Source organism: Barbus barbus, assembly GCF_936440315.1.
Source record: "Barbus barbus genome assembly, chromosome: 43".
NCBI lineage: Eukaryota > Metazoa > Chordata > Actinopteri > Cypriniformes > Cyprinidae > Barbus > Barbus barbus.
Window position 1 is genome coordinate 22,353,735 of NC_136721.1, and position 23,088 is coordinate 22,376,822.

General features: G+C 37.7%; 2 protein-coding genes across 2 annotated transcripts; both read right to left on the reverse strand.

The window, feature by feature from the left end:
• Positions 1–668: 668 nt before the first annotated feature.
• Positions 669–6,284, reverse strand: LOC306862455 (cyclin-dependent kinase 9). The gene is made up of 8 exons (XM_079405263.1): positions 5,884–6,284; positions 5,400–5,513; positions 4,364–4,445; positions 4,161–4,251; positions 3,180–3,346; positions 2,871–3,042; positions 2,643–2,791; positions 669–1,786 (listed from the first exon to the last, which is right to left on the reverse strand). Exons 1-8 carry the CDS (start codon positions 5,922–5,924, stop codon positions 1,421–1,423), a joined length of 1,182 nt encoding a protein of 393 aa, XP_079261389.1. The 5' UTR covers positions 5,925–6,284; the 3' UTR covers positions 669–1,420.
• Positions 6,195–21,385, reverse strand: LOC306862454 (folylpolyglutamate synthase, mitochondrial-like). Its single transcript, XM_079405262.1, has 15 exons — positions 20,900–21,385; positions 18,895–19,023; positions 18,214–18,267; positions 18,010–18,074; positions 17,467–17,581; positions 16,683–16,760; positions 16,399–16,460; positions 14,990–15,092; positions 14,830–14,907; positions 14,603–14,747; positions 14,449–14,529; positions 14,002–14,152; positions 8,779–8,854; positions 8,613–8,679; positions 6,195–8,009 (listed from the first exon to the last, which is right to left on the reverse strand). The coding sequence occupies exons 1-15, from the start codon at positions 21,044–21,046 to the stop codon at positions 7,633–7,635; spliced, it is 1,728 nt and encodes a 575-aa protein (XP_079261388.1). The 5' UTR covers positions 21,047–21,385; the 3' UTR covers positions 6,195–7,632.
• Between the last annotated feature and the right edge of the window lie 1,703 nt (positions 21,386–23,088).

Consider the following 23,088-nt stretch of genomic DNA (forward strand, 5'->3'; position numbering starts at 1 on the left):
TCAATGAATATACATTTTGTTTCGTTTGTAATTGTTTGTCCGCGTCTTCTATTCAGTTCTAGATGGTCGCGATTTCTGAAGGTTTGAGCACATAAATGTGACCCTGGACCACAAAAGCAGTCATAAGGGTCAATTTTTGGAAATTGAGATTTAATAAAATTAATAAATAAGAGATTTATGATGAATAAACAAGATTTTCATTGATGTCTGGTTTGTTAGGATAGGACAATATTTGGCTGAGATAAAACTACTTGAAAATCTGGAATCTGAGGGTGCAAAAAAAATCTAAATATTGAGAAAACCTCCTTTAAAGTTGTCCAAATGATGGTCTTAGCAATGCATTTTACTAATCAAAAATTAGGTTTCGATATATTAACAGTAGGAAATTTACTAAATATCTTCATGGAACATGATCTTTACTTAATATCCTAATAATTTTTGGCATAAAAGAAAAATCAATAATTTTGACCCATACAGTGTATTTTTGGCTATTGCTACAAATATACCCCAGTGACTTGGGACTGGTTTTGTGGTCAAGGGTCACAAATTATTAACTACCTAAATTGGGATTAAAATAAACAGTCAAGTCCACCTGACTTCTTGACCGACTGAACAGTCAGCAGATCAGGGGAACTTGATCAGCAGAACAAAAGATTTGGTTTTCATTTGATTATTGATTTTAAATCTTTATTACCTGTAAGTTGTAAATTCTTATGAACACTTATACAAATGGATTTGTTTGTGGGTGATATTTCATCCAGATCCAAACACAAATTTCTTTTAAGTGTTGAAACGGAAAATGACTTATAAATGACCTTTTTCCTCAGATAAAGTTTCTCTACAATTACCCCCAGAAATCACAAAACGGGGTGGGAAAAGTGAAAGGTTTTATTAGTGTAATATACTTACAAGTAACTTATACACCAATATCCCAACATCTTACATATAAAACATCTTTTTAAAAAACTAAATTAACAGTAAAATCTGAAAAGATGATGACCAGGTGTTTAAATAATGGGTAATGGCTCTCCCAGACTAACTTAACATATTTAAAAAAATATTTCCAATGTGAAAACAACCAATACTAGACCAAATATGGGTGAAAACATTAAGTACACTTCTTTTTCTCTCCCACAATACACTGGCAGCACAATAATTCATATCAACTGGGCTCAATATTTCAGTATTTTGATCAATATTTTTTGTAATCTAGATAACGCTTCTGTGAGTGCAAACACTAAACAACAGGAACTGTGTCCCTGCTCCATCGATGTCCAACACAATACTGTGATGAAATAACTCAAGATATACATGGATGGAAATGTCTTATATTTTGTAATCAGGTGAGAGCACTAAAGGCTCCTCCTATTCAATCAGAAGTCTCTCTCTCCTAGACCAATCACACAGCCTGCCGGATTAATCAAAAAACCCTGTCGAACTCTGATTGGCTGGTGGTGGCAGGGTTTCTGTTCTGATTGGCTGGCTGCTGGGGCATGTGACCTCTCCTGCGTGGCGGCGCCAGGTACTCAAACATGGAGGTGTTGTGTGTGGAGAGCATGTTTTTGAGGTCAGAGGGCATGGGGTCGGACCAGAAGAAGTCGTGGTTGAGAGCGTCGTCACTATCTATTCTCTGAGCCGGATCCAGAACCAGCAGTTTGTCGATGAGGTCCAGAGCGTACGGGTCTTTCACATAAGCCTTCAGTCTGTCCTTCACCTTACGCTTCTGACCTTTAGGAAGCTCCATCTTCTGATACAGCTCATACTTCTTATCCACACTGGGCCAAACCTGAGACAGAATACAAATTTATAAAAAAAACAAACATGAATGATGATTCAAGTTTCATATTTATGATATTTAGTACTAATTGTTGGTTAAATATATGGTAATAAATGTTTAGTATGAATTCCAGTTTCATGTTTATTCTTTTTGTACTGATTTTGTGAAATATGCAAACAAACTTTTTTTTTAAATGACATGAATTTAAGTGTCATATTCATTATTTTTGTACTCATTTTGGTTAAATATAAGCAAGCAATTAAATTAAAAAGCAATTCAATATTTAATTCATTCAACAGTTTTATATTCATGCCTTTTGTACTTGTCAAATATATGCAAATTACATTTAAAAAATTTACATGGATTTAAGTTCTATATTTATGCTTTTTACTCTTTTTTTTGTTTGTTAAATATATGCATAAATTCAAATAAATATACAGCATGAATTCAAGTTTCGTATTTATGCTTTTTGTACTCATTTGGTGAAACATACAAACAGATCAATTTACAAATTAGCATGGGCTTAAGCTTCATATTTATGTTTTTGTACTCATTTTATAATAAATATAAGCAAAAAATAAAATACAAAATAATCCCAGTTTCATATTTTTACTTTTTGCAGTTATTTTTTCAAAAATATAAATGAATAAAGAAAAAATACTTGCATGCATGTGTATAATAATGAAATTTTAAGCTCTCTTATATTATTTTGACAAAATCAGATAAGAAGTGGGCACTTCAGACACATTTGAACATGCTAATATTAGATCTAAATGGTAATCTGTCTCATTTGTGATCTAACCACCCAAAGTAGATGTAAAAACCATGTGTAAAGAGGTTTAAAGTATAGTTCTGTGTGTGTTACCTCAGGAGTAATAGAGCCACACAGCTGACTAATGAGTGTGAGCTGGTGCTGTTCTGTGTTGCCCTGCATGATGGGGCTTCTGGTCCACATCTCCGCCATGATACACCCTCCACCCCACAGATCTATGGGAGGTCCGTAGTCTCTCTCACCTAACAAAAAAAAAAATAATCACAGTGAAAAACCAACAATTATATCCCACTACAAGTGTTTAAGATGTGTTTCACTTACCCAGCAGCAGTTCAGGCGGTCGGTACCACAGTGTGACGACCCGGTTCGTGTAGCGGTTCCCCTGACTGTTCTTAGCCAAACTAAACGCTCTGGCCAATCCAAAATCAGCCAGCTTCAGAACGCCGTCTCTGGTGATCAGAACATTGGCCGCTTTCATGTCTCTGTGGAGGATCTGATATAAACACACAATACTTCAGTCTGAGAGTGGAAGCGTCACAGTGACAACCCTGGGCCTGTTGCTTAGTCACACATACATCAGATTATCTGTGAATATTACCAGGCAAACTGTAAGCAATCACGTTGTCTTACCTTGTTTCTGTGTATGTAGTAAAGTCCGTTCAGCAGCATCTGCATCACCTTCTTAATCTCAGCCAGAGTGAATTTAACATTAGCGTTGCTCAGCAGTCCAGCGAGGTCGTGCTCACAGAAATCAAACACCAGATAGATGCTGCCCTTATAACGGTTAAACTGGGTGGCTGGAGAGGAAGAGATGAGAAAAATAAACCGTTATAATAATCGTCCAATCAAAAGCAAGACGTCACGTAATTTAACACACTGTCTACTATTTGATGTAGAGTGAAAAACTGGAGCTCTAGTCATAGTTACAGGGATCCAACACTTTTTGATTAAAGAATTTACAATGATTACTGCAGGAAGGGCCATTCACACCAAAGATGATAAATATAACGATTACTATAACTATAAAGTTCACTGACAAAGAGGAACATTCATTGGAATCACTTTCAGAATTATTTTTTCTCACTGAGGACCAAAAACATTGGCAGCCAATCAGACTTTAAAGAGCTCAAACATTTAAAGTGGCACAATATGCAACACGTTGATAATAAACAGAACGTTATCACGCATTGGTGTGGATAGTTATTGTCATAATTATCACTCTTGGTGTGAATGGGCCTTAAGGATCTCTTCAAAATAATTTTCCAGAGAATGCCTTATCTGGTACGAACTAATTGTACTTATTAGTGTACAAAAGTCTTCAATGAGACCCTCGATCGACAGACTGATATTATTCACACTGACTTATCTAGCCAAAGACATATTTCAGCAGAGCAAAACAAAAAACCAGTGTCCATAACTTTTATGATTGTACTAATTTTAATGACTTTAACGTCAATTAAAAATATCCTTGATATTTCCAGATTGTTCCAGGAATTTGTAGATTAGCACATTTATGCCCCAGCTGCATGTAAAAAACAGCTGTGCATCTTATTCATGACAGCATATACACCATGGAAAGGCTTAATAAACACAGATTTTCTAAGTCTTCACCTTTTGTCCTGCAGATCTCAATGAGGTTCACCACATTCTCATGTTTCAGCAGCTGTAAGATCTTGATTTCCCTCAGAGCAGTGATGGGAAACTGAGCAGAAGAGCACAACACACAATTAAGTATGTGACGTCTGCATTTATAATTAAGAGTCCAGTAACTGCATAACTTGATTTCAATGTAGGATAGAGCTGCATGTTCTCACCCCTTCTTTCTCATTCTCCATAAGTACTTTTTTTAAAGCCACCTTCTTCCCTGTCTGTCTGTGCTTGGCTTTGAACACCTCCCTACAGAAACAAAACACATCAGAATATCACTCAACCTCATAGGTAATCAAACTGGTTACTTCTAAACCAATAGTTCACCCCAAAATGACAATTTACTGAAAATTTACATAGGCCATTCAGATGGTGGTGAGTTTTTCTTCATCAGAACAAGCTTTGAAGAAATGTAGCATTTCATCACTTGCTCACTAATAGATCCTCTGCAGTGAATGGGTGCCGTCAGAATGCGAGTCCAAACAGCTGATAAAAACATTACAATAATCCACAAGTAATTCACATGACTCCATGTGTCTTGTGAAAAAGCAGCATGTTTATAAGAAACAAATTCATCAAAACATTTTTAACTTTAAATAGTCGTTTCTTTGCCAAAATACAAGTCCATAATAACGGTTCCTCCAGTCAAACGGTCCATCCTCGGTCATCCTCTCACATCAAAATCATAACATATTTGTTTAGAAATATTTTATACTGTTTTCACTCAAACTTGTATAGATCCGTGCATATTTCCCTCCTGATTCATACGAGAAGATTTTTTTCACTGCAGAAAGCAATATTATGGATAGAAGACTTGACATCTTGACAGATTTCTTTTTACAAACACAAAGCTTTTTGCTTCAAAAGTTGTTGACTGATGGAGTGGAGTGGTGTGGATTATTGTGATGTTTTTATCAGCTGTTTGGACTCTCATTCTGACGGCACCCATTCACTGCAGAGCATCCATTGGTGAGCAAGTGATGTAATGCTGCATTTCTCCAAACCTGATGAAGAAACACTCATCTATATCTTGGATGGCCTGAGGGTGAGCCAACTGTCAGCAAATTGGCTGAACTAGGCCAATTCCTTTCAACGACAAAGATCCCTATAGACATTTTAACAGCCATTGTTTTAAGACAGTGGATCACAGCAATAATAAACAGATTTAAGGTGTATTTTCTCACACAAGCCTCAAATACTGACCCGAAGGTGCCCTGGCCGATCTTCGCCAGCTTCTCATATTTGGAGAATTCATCACAGAAGGGAAACTCGACCCCATCATAGTATTTAGACATGATGGCGGTCTCTCTGTCCGGCCTAAACACACACAACACACATATTTGCTTTTAAAACACGATGAAGAGCTCTCTTTACCTTCTGATGCTCTTACATTGAGCTAATTATATTCACGAGACTCGTACAGACGCATTTAGGCAATTTTATGTTTTAAATACGACAATATTGAGTCTTTTAAGATGCTGTTTTGGTTGTGTGAGCGATTTCGTGTCCTTCATTCGACCACCACAAAGACCCACACGCACACATATCCGCTTTACACCGTCATTTAAAAGACTAACTGTATTTAAACAGTACAGATATGTGCTTGACATATTAATAGTAAACAAAATCGAGTTTTTAATACTTTAAATGACTGATAAGAGATAGAATATTATTAAAATATTCGTACTTATCCCCACCGCTGGCGCTTCCGGTTTTGTCGCGCTGCATCCTTGCTGTTCCTCTGCGGTCCGCAGGACAGATTCAACAGTCAAGAAAAACTCTACCGCCACCTGCCGCCCGGAAGATACAGTCTTACATGAAGCTGCTCTACAGTCAAATTTACTTGTAGATTTAAACATAAATGTGATAAAAACGTATTTTATCCGGCAAAACCATACTTAAATTCTTAGGATAAAAATTGAACATTGTATATGCAAAAAAAAATCGAATTATATTCTATGTAATAAGAATTAATACCATATGAACACAAATTTCTTTGAATTTTTACTAATTTTTCCATCTGGTATATACAGTACATAAAGTTTTTTAATAGCACCCTATGGCACTTTAAGACAAGAGTGGTATTATCTTTATTGATCAAAATTAATATTAAGTCACATTATTGCTATAAGAATTATCAAATTTTTCAAACAAAGTTAGCATATTCAAAAATTCAGGTTGCAGTTGTCTACTACAGTACATAAAAAGCTACAAAAAATTAAATTACATTAAGATTCAAAACAGAAGTCATAGTTGACAGTCCGTTTTTATACACCTGTAGTCCTCTGATGTATATACACACACACAAAACATTTAACAACTTTTTATTTACTTTGAACGGCAGTGTTGACATGCTTCGGACATCGTTTTGCATCCAATTATGAATGCAGAGTTTCCCATGCTTGAGTTAGAAATGACATTAATATTACATAATTATGAGAACAGCCTTTTATATAGCACAATTATTTCAGTGCAATAAAAAAACCAACACAAACACTGATGAACAGGCAACCTGACTTTCTATTTCATTAATGGAAAGATCCGGTTAAAAACATCAAAACTGTAGTGTAAAATAAAGAAGCTTACACAGAAAATGAACTGAATGCACTTTAAGAACTTCAAATTAAAGTATCCCAATGAAGCAAACATAAACAGCTCAAGTAGATTCGGATTTATGTGCTTTTTACATAAACTGATGAACTGGTCCAATGCTCTTCAGGACGTAGAATGCACGGATTCAAGAAGAAAAGATTTCATCCATGATTTGCTGTGAATTTTGCAGTAAATCTTCACAGAGTGAACTGTTGGAAGGAATAGTTCACCCCAAAATTAAAATTTAATGACAATTTACTCACAATCATGTCATTGAAGATGTAGCTGGCTTCATCAACAGATTTGGAGAAATGTAACATTACATCACTTGCTCATCAGTGGATGCTCTGCAGTGAATGGGTGCCGTCAGAATGAGAGTCCAAACAGCTGATTAAAACATCACAATAATCCTCGAGTAATCCACACCACTCCAGTCCATTAGTTAAAGTCTTGTGAAGTGAAAAGCTGAGTGTTTGTTAGAGACAAATCCTTAAAGTTAAAAACGTTTTTATGATGGACTTATTTCTTACAAACATGCAGCTTTTCACTTCATAAGCCATTTACTGATGGACTGGAGTGGAGTGGATTACTTGTGATGTTTTTATTCAGCTGTTTGCTCTCATTCACTGCAGAGGATCCACTGGTGAGCAAGTGATGTAATGCTGCATTTCTCCAAATCTGATGAAGAAACAAACTCATCTACATCTTGGATGGCCTGATGGAGAGTACATTTTCAGCAAATTTTCATTTGTGGGTGAGTACCAGGGACAGAGGGTTCAGGCACTATGTGGCACACTTGCTGTGTTTGGTTGGATGTCTGACACTGCAGACATGCATATGTCTGTTATGAGTTTAAAGCAGGGTCCAAGTGTTTTAAAGCCCCTCCCACCAGGTGTAAACTACCTGTGATGAGGACGTGTATGTTTACAGCCTCTCGTAGCAGCGCGGCTTTCGCATTTATGCTAGGTTTAACGGCTATGACACATTTGTTTGGGTCCAACAGAAACGAGTCTCTTTCCTGACTGATCCACTGCAGGGCGCTGAGGATGCAGGGAAACACCAGCGTGTCGCTGTGTCTTTCTGCCACCAATGGCAATCCGCCTCCGATCAGAAGCTCCGCCTCTGGTTTCTGCTCCTGGCCATTCAGAACGCGCCAACTCTGCTGGTTGTCCAGGCAACGTGTGAGCATGTTCTCCACAGAAACATTAAAGTTCTGTTGGTCTGAAGGACAGAGCATGTTATTAAAATGCAGAATGCAAAAAAACTAAACAAAAACAAACTACTTTGTAATGCAGCATTCAAACCAAAATAAAATCTTTTAAGTGATTTATCTGAAACAATCTTCATGTAAAATATCAGGAATCTCACAAAAACTCAACAGCACAAGGGAGTTCATTCTAATAGTCTGATGTTAACATTTTGCTAAGTAAACAACTAATACTCTAAAAAGCAACAAATAAAAAGGAAATGCTTACAAATATTGGATATAAAAGCACATTTTAAATGTGTTTCCTGAAATATTTTTATCAATGTTTCAATTAAGTGTAATGCATAATCATGTAATTACATACATGCATACATACATAGGCAAAATGTAAAAAGCCTTCTTTAACCTTCATGCTAAAAGTTCAATTAATTCATAAAACGTTGCCTAGTTAGTCAGCACTCTTAAGACATCTTAAAGCTGGGACGTTAAAATCACCAAAAATTTGGTCCTGAACCACTCAAAACTTCTATCATCACCTCTTATTGACTGACTAGATCTCATATCAATTTCTGCGTCTGGATGTCTTACACAGGATGGTGGCTGGAAGCATCTCTTACCTGCATTACAGGTCGCTATGGCCTCTGTGATGTTTGGACAAAACACGGCAAAATCAAAATGACAGGACTAAAACAAAGAAAATTCATTAGAATGATAATACAAACAATCATGAGTCTGGTTGGCTTAGCACAGATTAATATGATTAAAAAGTGTGAAATAACTCACTACGAGCAGTTTGAGCATAGCGGCACAGTCTCTCTCTCCTGTAGCGTTGAATAAGAGGACCCTCACCACTGGACCCCTACAAACACAAAGAGAATTAAACACCAACAAAAATCAAAAGCTGTCTGCTGATGCACACAATTCAAGAACCACTGTTTGGCTCCACTGAATATATTCTCGGGTTTCTACTACATGCCTTTAGATTTGTATTTAAACCTTTTAGTTTTAAAGTTACAATCATAGAAGTATTTTAGAAAACAGATCGTTTTGGTCCTTACTTACATTTACACAGTTGCATTAAGCGGATGCTTTTAACTAAATCAACTTACACAGCATTCAATGTATACATGTATTTTATCAGTCCATAGCTTCCCAGGAAATGGAACTCATAGTGGTAAAGGGATAGTTCACCCAAAAATGAAAAATTGTGTCATTGAAGTGCCCCTACTATGGATTTTTGAAAATGACCTTCCATGCAGTGTGTAACACAGCTCTAAGTGAATGAAAACTTCCTGCAAAGTTATAAATCTGAAAGTGCACCATATATAAAGTTATTGTCTCTCAAAAGAAAGAGTCGACTCTGAATCATTGAAAGGAGTCGTTTTTTAAAACAAATCCCAAGCCGTTTCATGTTGATGTCAAAATGAAACATTAGCATATTGCCCACCCACTTGTGTGCGCAGACCTGGGAAAACTTGGTCTGAATGAAAAAGCAAATTCATTCTTTGCCACTAGGTGCCGCTTTTGGAGTGTTAACAGCTCACAAACCCTGCTTTAGATGAAATCGACCAATCAACGCAGATTAGCGTCATGCAAAAGAGGGGTTTGGAAAAATTAATCATTGAACGAATCGTTTAGGAGTTGTTGAGCAAATAAGGTGAAAATAAAGGCATATTATAAGAAAATTTAAGTATTTTTTGACCTTGCATCAGAATCAGAATGAGCTTTTTTGGCCAAGTATGTTTACACATACAAGGAATTTGTTGTAGTGACAGAAGCTCCACAGTGCAACAGAAAGACAGTAACAGGACAGGACACAGATAATAAAAGAATAATATACAAATAGGCAATGTACAAAGCAGCAAAAACACAATATATAGACAACTATGTATGTACAGGTCAAGTATGTGCAAATTAGAAATGAGAAAATAAAAATAAAATAAGTGAGTGTGGTGAATGGATAATGTATTATAGTTGTGTGTTCCACGTTTATTGTTGAGTGTTCATGAGATGGATTGCCTGAGGGAAGAAACTGTTCCTGTGTCTGGTCGTTCTGGTGCACAGAGCTCTGTAGCGTCGACCAGACAGTAACAGTTCAAAGAGGGAGTGTGCTGGGTGTGAGGGGTCCAGAGTGATTTTACCAGCCCTTTTGCTCATTCTGGATAAGTACAGTTCTTGGAGAGTGGGGAGGGTTGTACCAATGATTCGCTCAGCAGTCCGGACTACCCTCCGTAGTTTTCTGAGGTCAGATTTGGTAGCTGAGCTGAACCAGACAGTTATTGAGGTGCAGAGGATGGATTCGATGATGGCGGAGTAGAACGGTTTCAGTAAGTCCTGTGGCAGGTTGAACTTCCTCAGCTGGTGAAGAAAGTACAACCTCTACTGGGCCTTTCTGACAATGGAGTCAATGTGAATGTCCCACTTCAGGTCCTGAGAGATGGTGGTGCCCAGGAATCTGAATGACTCCACTGCAGTCACAGTGCTGTTCATGATGGTGAGTGGGGGGAGAGCAGGGGCTTTTCTCCTGAAGTCCACAATCATCTCAACAGTTTTGAGCGTGTTAAGCTCCAGGTTGTTGAGACTGCACCAGACAGCCAGCTCCTTAACCTCCTGTCTGTAAGCAGACTCGTCACAGTCCTGGATGAGGCCGATCAGTGTGGTGTCGTCTGCGAACTTCAGGAGCTTGACAGAGGGGTCTTTAGATGTGCAGTCGTTGGTGTAGAGGGAGAAGAGCAGTGGGGAGAGTACGCAGCCCTGAGGAGCTCCAGTGCTGATGGTACGAGTGCTGGATGTAAATTTACCAAACTTTACTAACTGCTGTCTGTCTGTCAGGAAGCTGTTGGTCCACTGACAGACGGAGGTGGGGACGGAGAGCTGGGTTAGTTTATTCTGAAGGGTTTCTGTGATGATGGTGTTAAAAGCGGAGCTGAAGGGCACAAACAGGATCCTCACATAAGTCCCTGGTCTGTCCAGATGCTGCAGGATGAAGTGCAGTCCCATGTTGACAGCATCATCCACAGACCTGTTTGCTCTGTAGGCAAACTGCAGGGGCTCCAGTAAGGGACCAGTGATGTCCTTCAGGTAAGCCAAAACCAGTCTTTCGAATGATTTCATGGCTACAGACGTTAGAGCCACAGGTCTGTAGTCATTAAGTCCAGTAATTTTGGGTTTCTTTGGGACGGGGATGATGGTGGAGCATTTGAAGCATGAAGGGACTTCACACAGCTCCAGTGATCTGTTGAAGATCTGTGTGAAGATGGGGGCCAGCTGATCAGCACAGATTTTTAGGCAGGCTGGTGACACACCGTCTGGGCCTGGTGCTTTCCTTCTTTTGTTCTTCCTGAAGACCTGGCACACATCTTCTTCGCTGACTTGAATTGTAGGTGTGGAGGAGAGGAGGGTTGCTGGAGGTGTTAATAGTTGTGTGGAGGGGTGTTCTGGGCGGGTGTGGGGTGATTTTTCAAAACGACAATAAAACTCGTTCAGGTCGTCTGCCAGGTGTTGATTCTCCAGAGTGCTGGGGGATGGTGACTTGTAACTGGTGATATCCTTCATTCCTTTCCACACTGAAGCAGGATCACTGGAATATAATTTTTTCCTGAGCTTGTCAGAATAATTCCTCTTTGCCACTCTGATCTCCTTTTCCAGTGTGTATTTGGCCTGTTTGTACAAGACTTTATCCCCCTTTCTGTAAGCATCTTCAAGCCTGACGGAGCTGTCTGAGTTTTGCAGTGAACCATGGTTTGTCGTTGTTGTAGATTAGATGAGTCCTGTTAGGAATGCACATATCCTCACAGAAACTGATGTAAGATGTTACAGTCTCTGTGAGCTCGTCCAGATCGATGGCAGCGGCTTCAAAAACAGTCCAATCAGTGAAAGAGAAACAGGCTTGTAGATCCCGCGCGGTTTCATTAGTCCATCTTTTAACAGATGTTAACCCTTTAACGCGTACGATCACACCGGTGTGATTAGAACCTTCAGTGAGTCACGTCATCAACTGCTGAATTCAAATCTGCTTTCGCGCGTTGGCTGCCGAGCGCTTGTCATATTATCACAAATATTCAGTGTTTTCAACCATATAATGCTTATTTTAGGTTTCAGACATTTAAATACACATAAGTACTAGCAAAACCATACATTTATAGTTTGTAAAATACACGATGTCTATGGAAGCAGCAATAATGATCCTTACAAATATAGTCTTACAGCATGTTTTATTGATATCATATACAGATTGTGTAGATAACTTTAAAGTTTACTCTGCTCTTCTCCCAGTTTAACCGGAGACTTACTTTAACGTTTTTCGGGAAGAGAGGATGAATTTACATGGTCTTATTCCCACAGCTAGGATTCAGCGCGAACAAACATGGCGGCGCCCATCACCCGGTATAGATCAACTAACACGGTCATTATAAAAGTATTTAAACTACCAAATAAATTTACTTGCACATATTTGAGAATCGGAATATCAGATATTTCATAATATTGTGAGTATGTTTGTGAATATTAATAATAAAAAAAGGAAAAAACGAAGTATCCATGTGTCATACAGCGCTATTGTTGCTGCGGTGTGTCACATGACAAGCATGACGCGTCGCCATGGAAACAATAAGGCTATACATTCTAAAATAACGGTCGCCTGAAAAATCTCACGCTGGGGGCTCAGATAGAATATTTTAAACTCACGTGTGAAAAGGTTCATACAGGCTTTGCGGACTTAAGTTTCTGCCTGTAGGTCAGAATAAGATGAACCAAACAGTGATCAGAGTCCTAAACCTGCTCGTGGAACCGAGTGATATGCGTCCTATTTGTTGTGTAACAGTGATCCAATATATTACGGTCTCTGGTGGGACATGTGATGTGCTGTCTGTATTTTGGCAGTTCACGGGAGAGATTTGCTTTATTAAAGTCCCCGAGAATGATTAAAACAGAGTCTGGGTGTTGTTGTTCTGAATTGCGCTGTCTGGTATGTCGCCATTTAGCCAGGTTTCCGTGAAACACAGAGCAGCAGAGTTAGAAAAATCCTTGTTTGTCCGGGAGAGCAGAAGGAGTTCATCCGTTTTGTTGGGTAGAGAGCGGAGATTCGCCAGATGGATGCTAGGCAACACCGCTCGAAATCCATGCTATCTGAGCTTCACAAGCGCACCAGCTCGCTTCCCCCGTCTGCGCCTCCTGTAGCGTTTGACCAGAGCTACAGCTCCGCCAGCTACAATTGTCCAGCAAAACGTCCGAAAAATCTAAATCCGGTAAAAGATTTTGTGGTGTGTTCTGCCGAATGTTCAGCAGGTCATCACTGATAAAACTGATCGTATTTGAAAAACAAAAAAAACAAACAAAAACAGTACAAACACTGGAGAGCAACGCACAATAGCTGCCATCAGCGGCACCATCTTGGAACGAATTGCATGTATGTCAACCTATTGTTTGGGACTCCCAAAACATGAACCTTTCATAACCCATAATAGGGGCACTTTAATTATTTGCATTCATGTCGTTCCAAAACCACAAGACTGTTGTTCCTCTTCAGAACACAAATTAAGATATTTTTTATTTAATCCGAGAGCTCTCTGACCCTGCATAGACAGCAACACATCTGAAACGTTTAAGGCCCAGAAATGTATTAAGGACATTGTTAAAATAGTCCATGTGACATCAGTGGTTCAACCATAATGTTATGAAGCTCCGAGAATACTTTTTGTGCACAAAAAAAAAAGAAAAAAAAAAGACTTAATTCAACAATTTTTTCTGATGTCACGTAGACTGTTTTACCGATATCCTTCCTATGTTTCTGTGCCTTGACCGTGGTAGTTTCCTTGCTGTCTATGGAGGGCCAGAAAGCTCTCGGATTTCATCAAAAATATCTTAATTTGTGTTCCGAAGAAGGTCTTATGGGTTTGGAACAAAATGAAGGAGAGTAATTAATGACAGAATTTTCATTTCTGGGTAAACTATTCTTTTAATAACACCATGCTCTACTGCCTGAGTAAAAGAGGAAGGCCTTCTCACCCTGCGTTTCTCTCATGTTGTGGTGCGATTTCATTGAACCAGCGGACACAGGCCTGCATGCTGCGTGTGGTATGAGCTCCGTCCAGGAAATATGTCACAGGACCGTGTTTTAGTGTCTGATTGCGCCCAGGCCACTCAGTTTCCGCAAGACCTGCGAAAACATCATATATTAACTACAACTGCTAAATGCACTATGACCTTTCCAAGACTTTTGCGATTTGGTAATTTTGTAACAAGTAACCAAAAGGCTGCAAGTTCAAATCTGAAAAGTGGCCATTTTAATTACATATTTGAGAAGGTATTTGTGCATGAAATACATTATTAAATGCAGCAATAACATCCCTTTCTCTTTCTTGCTGCTGCCCATGTAGGCTGTACACATCAAAGCAGTTCACTAGGTTTCAAAAATTAGCTTTTAATTGGGCTATATAGTGTGTTTTTGCAGACCTTTAATCATTGCAGGACTGGGCTGGAAGGCTGGGGCTGGACTCACACCGCTGAACTCCACTGGAGATGACGACGCAGGATCTGAGGAACAAACAGCTGATTAAAAACCAACTGAGATATGTGAACTAACCCACAAAGAGTCAGAAACACGCACCTGTGAGGAAGTGTCTCTGCAGCCAGGTGTGTGAGAGCTGTAGAGCCAGAGAAGCGTTACTGCGCTGATGGTGACCTGCTAAACCCAACCTGAGCGAACCCTCACTCTGATACTCCTCCAGATCAGGACACAATGATAACGAACACTGAGAGAGAGAAATACAGAACAATGTGAGCAAATTAACTGCATTCTGAAGTGTGTATTTGAAGAATGTGTGTATTCCTCACTCCAATTTCTTCCGCTCTCTCTTGAAGCACCTTCATCGGCCCATCAGGCTGTTTCACTGTGAATGCAGGAACTCCTGGCTGCAATAAACACATTCACTGAAAATCCTCTCAACAGGCAACGTTTTAAATTATTTTTCACACAAGAGCAACAAATATTCACCTTAAAAATCCCTCCTTTCTGCCAGGCAATTTTCTCAATGGTGTCTCCCAGTATGCTGGTGTGATCTATACCTAATGAGGAGATGCCACACACCCAGGGACGCCTAAGAAAAACATTTTAATAAATTAAATCTCAGTCACCTTTAAACTGAAGTGTATAATTTCTGTCCCATTAGCAGCACCAAATGCAAACACAAAATAATGAGTTTCAACAAAAACATCCATCTGGATAGTTCGTAGATATTACACACATCACCTTTATCTCTGTCATTTCATCCCTCGACAACCTTCTCATTATTAATACAGGATTTGTAGGTTCATTTTTGTAGCACTTTGGTGATTACAAAATATTATCACGCTAAAAGGAAGAACACATATGGAAAATCCTTTAAAAGCTTTAAAAGTTGATTTGCATTTATAAGTTTCACTGGTAAGTGCAAGTGTTTATAAGTTGTGGTGAATTTCTGAAGACTGTTAAAGGAATGGTTCACCCCAAACTGAATTTTTTGCCGAAAATGCACTCACCCTCAGGCTGTCCAAGATGTAGATCTGTTTGTTTCAGATTTTAAGAAATATAGCATTCCATCACTTGCTCACCAATGAATCCTCTGCAGTGAATGGGTGCCGTCAGAATGAGTCCAAACAGCTGATAAAAACAAAACAATAATCCACACCACTCCAGTCCATCAATTAAATGTCTCCAAAATCCACCAACATATTTGTTTAGAACTTTTTGGACCATTTTTGCTTGAAAATGGTGCTCGATCTGTGCATATTTCTCACCCGATTCAGATGAGACAAAGTTAAAAACGCTTATTGATGGATTTGTTTCTTACAAACACAGCTTTTCTCTTCAAAAGACTTTAACTAATGGACTGGAGTTGTGTGGATTACTTGTGGATTATTGTGATGTTTTTATCAGCTGTTTGGACTCATTTTGACGGCACCCATTCACTGCAGAGGATCCATTGGTGAGCAAGTGATGAATGCTACATACATGGCCTGATGGGGAGTTAAAATTCAGCAAATTTTCATTTTTGGGTGAACTTTTCCTTACACGCTTTAGAAAGGTTTTGTGTGCAACTAAAGTTAAGGTGTTTCTGAATAAAGTTAAGTTGTCATTATTAGCTGTTATTGAGAATTTCATATAAAATGCAGAGCACTGATTGGTGTGACTCATGTGGTCAGTCAGGATCATGATTGATAGGATCAACTAAACTCATGAAGAATGCCGATCAATGATTGGCTGATATGAGAGGAATGTGTCACGCTTGAATTATGAAAGCCAAAGAAATGGAGGTCACACTAGAATAATGCATCACAAAGAGAGCATTAGACACGCTACACTGAAGCAGGCGGGAGCGAGACAGTAAAAACTCTGATTCTCAAGGCCGAATAGTGCTGTGATACCTGATGATATTGGTGCAGTCATACGCTCCACCGATCCCAACCTCAATGACGGCCAAATCAACCTACACAGAGGCGGAGACACAGACAGAAGGTTAATAACCAGCATTTATAATAAAGGACAATGATCTGTGGGACAAAATTAAACTTTGACATTGCTGATAACATGATAACAGAGTACTAAAACACCAGCAGTAGATCACTATCAAATTAGTTGATCTGATATGTAGGTTTCATTACAGGCTCACCTGCTGTAAAAAAATATACATTTCAGTAAAATTGCTCACCTTCTCCTGCAGAAAGATGTGAAAGGCCAAGATGGTAAGAAAGCGGAAATAAGCAGGCATGCTGCCGCCATGGGCATCCTGAAAAGTTACACACAAAAGTTATGACAAAGAAAGCCTTTATACAGCACTCATATCACAGCTGTACATTGCCATTTATAAAGGATACATGGATGCAGATTTTCAAAGAGACATTTTAGGTTCTGCTGCTTGAACAAACGACACGGTTTCTTTCCTCACATGATTGACATGCTGTTGCGATTATGCAATTACATGACCAGGCGCCTCGCATTTACACTTAACACAATTAACATGTAACAGATGCAAACGTAACAGAGCAGTCAGCACTAAACATGCACTCCTTTCATAGGAATTAAAGCATTAAGTCTCAAGAACCAGATCATTGTTGTTTAAAGCTACCACATCTTCAGAAATGCACAAGTAAATCTTGTAAATTGTTTAATTTTATTTTTCCCCTGAAGGTTTCTTGCATCAAAAGCATTCATAACACTATACATGCAATTATTAATATATGCAAATATAAATATATTCAAATCGCAATCACTAATGTGATCGGCTAACCTCCACCTATAAACATATTTCACACTATCATCATATGTTATATGTTCAGGATTGTGTCATAACCATCATAGTTCATGACTGAGCCGTTTTTACCATTAGTTTTCAAAAATGATCTGGTATATAAACAACTTGGGAAGAAGTTTGAGCAGTGAATGTTAGAGAATGCTTAAATTGCGTATTGACTTTAAAATAGCATCCGTCTCACCTTTGTCTCCTCCAATCGACAATACACCTGCCAGAAGTATTTGGTGAAGAGCTCTTTTCCTATTGGCTGCCCATTGATTCTGATTCGCTCTCTCACTTGAACCAAATGAGGTGAACTAAAGAGAGAATGCAGAATACAAACAATACACAAATCAAACTAAACAATAAAGATAACTCAGTCAATGTAATGACTTCACTACAGTGTTTGTTTAAGCCCTAAAAGGTCTTGCTGTGAACAATGGTCAGTGATTATGTAAATCATCAAGCTTGAGCTAAAGTTCAACAAAACCTAGGACAAACTAATTACATCATTCACAAGGTAATACTGACGCGACACATAGCTCTACTTTCTCCTCAAAGAACTGGTTTATTTGAGTGGACAGATCAAGCAAAGTTCAGCTCACATACATGTGCATGCATGAATAAACAGTAGAGTTACGCAACACTTACACTGATTTAAAAACCCTGCCACTAAAGAATGACTATAAACGCATTTATCTCCAAACACACGTTTATCTCCAATTATTTTGACTAATTGCAATACCTGTAGAATCCAGTCCGGAAGCCATAGTTTCTCAAAATCTGTTCTGTAAAGGCACATGTTGAACCCTAATAAAATAAAATTATATTTTCAGCATTTTGTTTAACTTTTGTAACTGTGTGCATATATATATATATATATATATATATATATATATATATATATATATATATATAAAATGTTTAACTGCTCAGTGAACAGGTTTACCTTTCCTTTTGTTCCAGTTATGTGAATAATATTCAGACGATCAAGTTTTTCTACCTGAGGACAAACAGGACACATCAGTGCATCTTGAACGGTTATTTACAAAACAAAGTATTTATATGTGTTTTATAATAGTTTTACAATTATATGCATTATAGTGTTTAACTAATGTGTAATTTATATTTTTTAGTCTTTTGTTTTTAATTTAATTGTTAAATATGCATGACCACTTTTATTATTACTAGTTTATTTTATATTATACACTTTTATTTTTACCATTTAAGATACAAAAATATACAAAGGCAAAAGCAAAGTAATTATAGAAATTATTATTAATTTTGTAATTAAAATACAGATTGGAACGTTTCAACAAGTTAAAACAAGGAAGAATCCATTTGTTATGAATCTTATCTTTTGTTTCATGTCGAAGTTGCAAACAAAAGATATAATGAAACAAAACTAAGTCTCTTTTATTTGTGAAGTATTTAATTTTCCAAAAATAGGCATTGCCACATAGTAACTTAACATACAAAAATATACAAAGGTTAAAGCAATGTGCTTGCATGCACACTGACATTTGAGGCATTTAACCTCATTGCAATATTTATGCAGTTACTGTGATATAAAAGCACTCCTACAGTCATATAATGATTCTGGTCATCCCTAAAATTGTGAAGCTGATACCTTGAGTCCTGCCCGCTGGAGGAAGCCTCTCATGGCCTGCAGCTGGAGCTGAGGATTCCCTCTCTCTCTCTTCACCTGCTCCAGAGCGCTGGCGTTCGTCTGGAGCGTGTTGAGGGTGCAAACCGCATCCTGGAACACATTCATAACGCTGCAAGATCTGAAAGATTTCATGCCATCTCAAACACCAGGTCTGGAGCTCACGAAACTGTCATGTTTACATGCAATCCAGGTTTATACAAGTGTAATTTTAAGCTGATATTCAGAGAATAGCCAGATGTCCATGTGAAGATTTAACCTCTACAAAATGAGGCTTTACTCTTGAGCTTTACTAACAAAAACTGAACTTCTGAACTCTTTCATAATATTTAGTCAATGTTTAGCCAGAATATCTAGGTTTCCGTAGTACAATCATATTACAACTGACAAATGAAAACTAAATAGGTTTTATTGCTGAATGTTTTGGTTGGTTGGTGGCAGTGATCAGATGAATCATACGATGCAAAATATAATCGCATATATTTACAATCACTTATTAACAAAATAGAACTTGCTTGACTAGTAAAGTAAGAGGAGGCAAATCTAGTCCTGACACCATAACAAATCTGGGGAAATCTCAGAAAAAAAATCTTAAAAAAATCTAAGATATGCATGTAGTTTAATAAATGTGAATATTAAAATTCTTTTGTTATGTTTTCTACTATTCTGCTACTGTTCTATATACATAATTACATAAAATATAAGCAAAGCATTCAGTAAATGTTATTTGACCCTGGACCAGAAAACCAGTCTTAAGTCGCTGGGGTATATTTGTAGCAATAGCCAACAATACATTGTATGGGTCAAAATTATTGATTTTTCTTTTATGCCAAAAATCATTAGGACAGTAAGTAAAGATCATGTTCCATGAAGATATTTTATAAATTTCTTACTGTACATATCTCAAAACTTAATTTTTCTTTAGTAATATGCATTGCTAAGAACTTCATTTGCACAACTTTACGGCGATTTTATCAATATTTTGATTTTAGCATCCTAGGATTCCAGATTTTCAAATAGTTGCATCTCGGCCAAATATTGTCCGATCATAACAAACCATACATCAATGGAAAGATTATTTATTCAGCTTTCAGAAGATGTATAAATCACAATTTCCAAAAATTGACCCTTATGACTGGATTTGTGGTCCAGGGTCACATATAGGTTTAATAAATTCAAAACAAAAAGATCTATACAAATAATCTCCTAGAAGTTTTTAACCTTAAGGAAACAAATTCTGCATTTTGTCAATATTCCAAATATATCTTTTATGACACTGACTAATAATACTTGCTCAGAGTTGACATCTAACTTACTTTATCAACTGTCACCTAATTCTCTAACAAACAAACAATAAATATAAACATAAGAGATACAACAAGCTTAATAATTAATAAAACTGGATCTTTTCTACACTCACATAATCCTCAGTTATGAGCACATGGCCTTTATGAAAGTATGCAGAATATATGGCAAGCTGTCTATTTTTGTTAATTATTTTTGAACACTAGTAAATTATCAAATTGTAACATTATTACACGATTATTCATTAAATACTAGTACTAATTTATTTGCTATCATCCAAAGAGTGACAACTTTCTATTCATTATTGATAACAACGTGCGCTTTGTTACCAGTAGCTAACAGTTGCTTGAAGCAAATAAATAAATTGGATCTCATAAATAAATGCTAATAGAAAGTTTGTTATAGGACTTGCCATAAGAATATGTATTGAGCTCAATGGAATGCACTGTAGCCACGTGCTCATTACGCGGAAAAAATTGCCGCTCTTTGATTTTAAACTCTAACGGCTGATGTAACAACTGTCACTTGTGAATCAGCCGCGTATGAAGCGAGCTCAAAAAATAAAACTTCTAGCCAAAAGCCCAAACAAAAGCGCAAAAACTCAACAATCATTGTTAATAATTCCCATATGGTAGGCATAACACATGGACGCAGTATGCTTTACCTGGTAGTCCATTCTTCGGAAGCGCGGAGCAGCTTTGGTGCTGGAGAATCTCGCTGACAGCTCGGTGATTTCGGTCCAGTGTCGGTTGCGCGCGGAGACTTCGCTACACGCGCGTAAACGCTCCAGCACGCGGAACAAGCGCAGCATGGTGACCCGTAGAGAGCAGGAAGCAGCTCCTAATTTGGGGAGTTTTCCTGTCACAGAACCCTAGCGTCATGCCACGCCCCCTTCCTGCTCGCCGTACAGATTTCACTATTGTTTACTATCGCCAGCGCAGAGAATTCAAAGATGATTTGTGATTGGAGGAATTCAAGGCGGTTAGTTGAGTCACCGTAACATTTCCAGTTCGCTGTCGATTCAGACCACTGTTTTAAGCAGGCTGCGCTGCACAGGTGCTTGTTAAAAAACAGCATTTCCCCGGCTTGCCATGCAGTGCTTGCTAAACGCTTCTCACGTGTCAGCGGTCTTCATGAGCCAGCGGCGCACACCTCGTACTGCGCATGCGCGCTCTCACTTATAACCACGCACTACCGCCACCTACTGGACAGAGCTGGGTAGAAAAGCTTCATTTATAAATCAGCTCGGATATCAAGTTTGATTGAGCTTTTATAGTTTTGTATATTTGTTTTTTAATGTAATTTAATTGCTCATTTAGAAAATCATCAAAACATATTAAAACATTCAGACTGGAAGGAAATACTTGATGACATTATTTAATTTTTAACATTTTAAATTAAAATCTAATGTGTTGTGACAAAATTATTTAAATCAAATTAACATTTACGCATGATCATTTTGACAATCAGGAAGGAAAGTGTAAAATTAAGGTTCTCAGCTTTGCTTCTGGAGAGATAACTAAAAATATTTTTTTTAATTAATATTTTGCAAGTAACATTTTTAGTTTGAAAACATACTTTATCTACTTTATTCATCTAAACAATGTATCTCTGTTCACAGACGAATCAATAATCTTATTTAAAATCTGGTATGTATAACTAAAAACATGATTTGAAGCTGAATGGCCAGTAGATGTCACAAGAAGATGATCCGATGATGCCTGAAGACCCACATCATGATTATCCATCACATAACTACATGCATTTCCACAGACTAAAATTCAAATGTTCTTAAAAAATATTTTTAACTGTTTGTGAAATTCATTTAGAACAGTTTAATGACATTGTTAATTAGTTTGCGTTAATCGACTACATTGCTAATAATATTTAAAGCCGCAAGACGGTACTTGCAGTGTTCAAATAGCCTACATATATAATCAAATTGACTGTTCAGGTCATTTCAACTTCAGTTATAGTAAACCGACTTAAAAATATCGTGTTAAATGTCATATAACTTCAAAAATAAATGGTTAAAATAATTTAGATTAATTATACTTACTGATCATAGCCTAGAATGCTGAACTAAAAGCTACATTACTGTTTTGTAAAGTCTTAATGGTGTTAGTTATAAAAGTTAATTATAAAGCTAATAAAATATTATTTTCTCACTTTTTATTGACTTATAAACAATTGCTTCCACATATACACAGGGTTTCCTTTAGTACCAAGGGGTGTTGTGGCGTAGTGGTCTGGTAAATGGAAGGAAAATGTATTCATATAAATGTATAAGGCCATACAAATAGCCTTGTTTAGGGTTTAAATCACTATTAGGCCTTTTATCTAAGCATCTGTAGGCTAATGTCCTTTAAATAGGCTAATACAAAATCGATTGTGGAATGAAGAATCTGTATGATTGATCCTCATTTGAAGGTTCCTGGCTCGATCCCAGAGGTCTTACTCATTGCTATACAGCAAACTCAGCCCTGCTCAAACACACATATGTAGTTTTCAAATAAGCCTGAAGGACTTGATTAGTTGGATCAGGTGAGTTTAATTAGGGTTGGAGCTAAACTCCCCCTGCTATACAGCGACCCTCGGGTTAACGGAGCAGACGTGCGTTTGCTGATCACAGTGCAGGACAGTTGATGTGTCCAGCGGACAGAGAAGGTGAAATTCGTGAGAAAGGCCACATATCAGGAGATGATCAAAGAAACTACTAACGACCCCTTATTAAAGTTGTCCAAGCATGTGATGACATTTAGCCCGGTGTGACGAGTCTTTTAGCTTCATTGCGTGCTAAATCCATTCCCGTGATGAGATCCTGAATTTCCGAAATGGAAAATATGCGAGTTT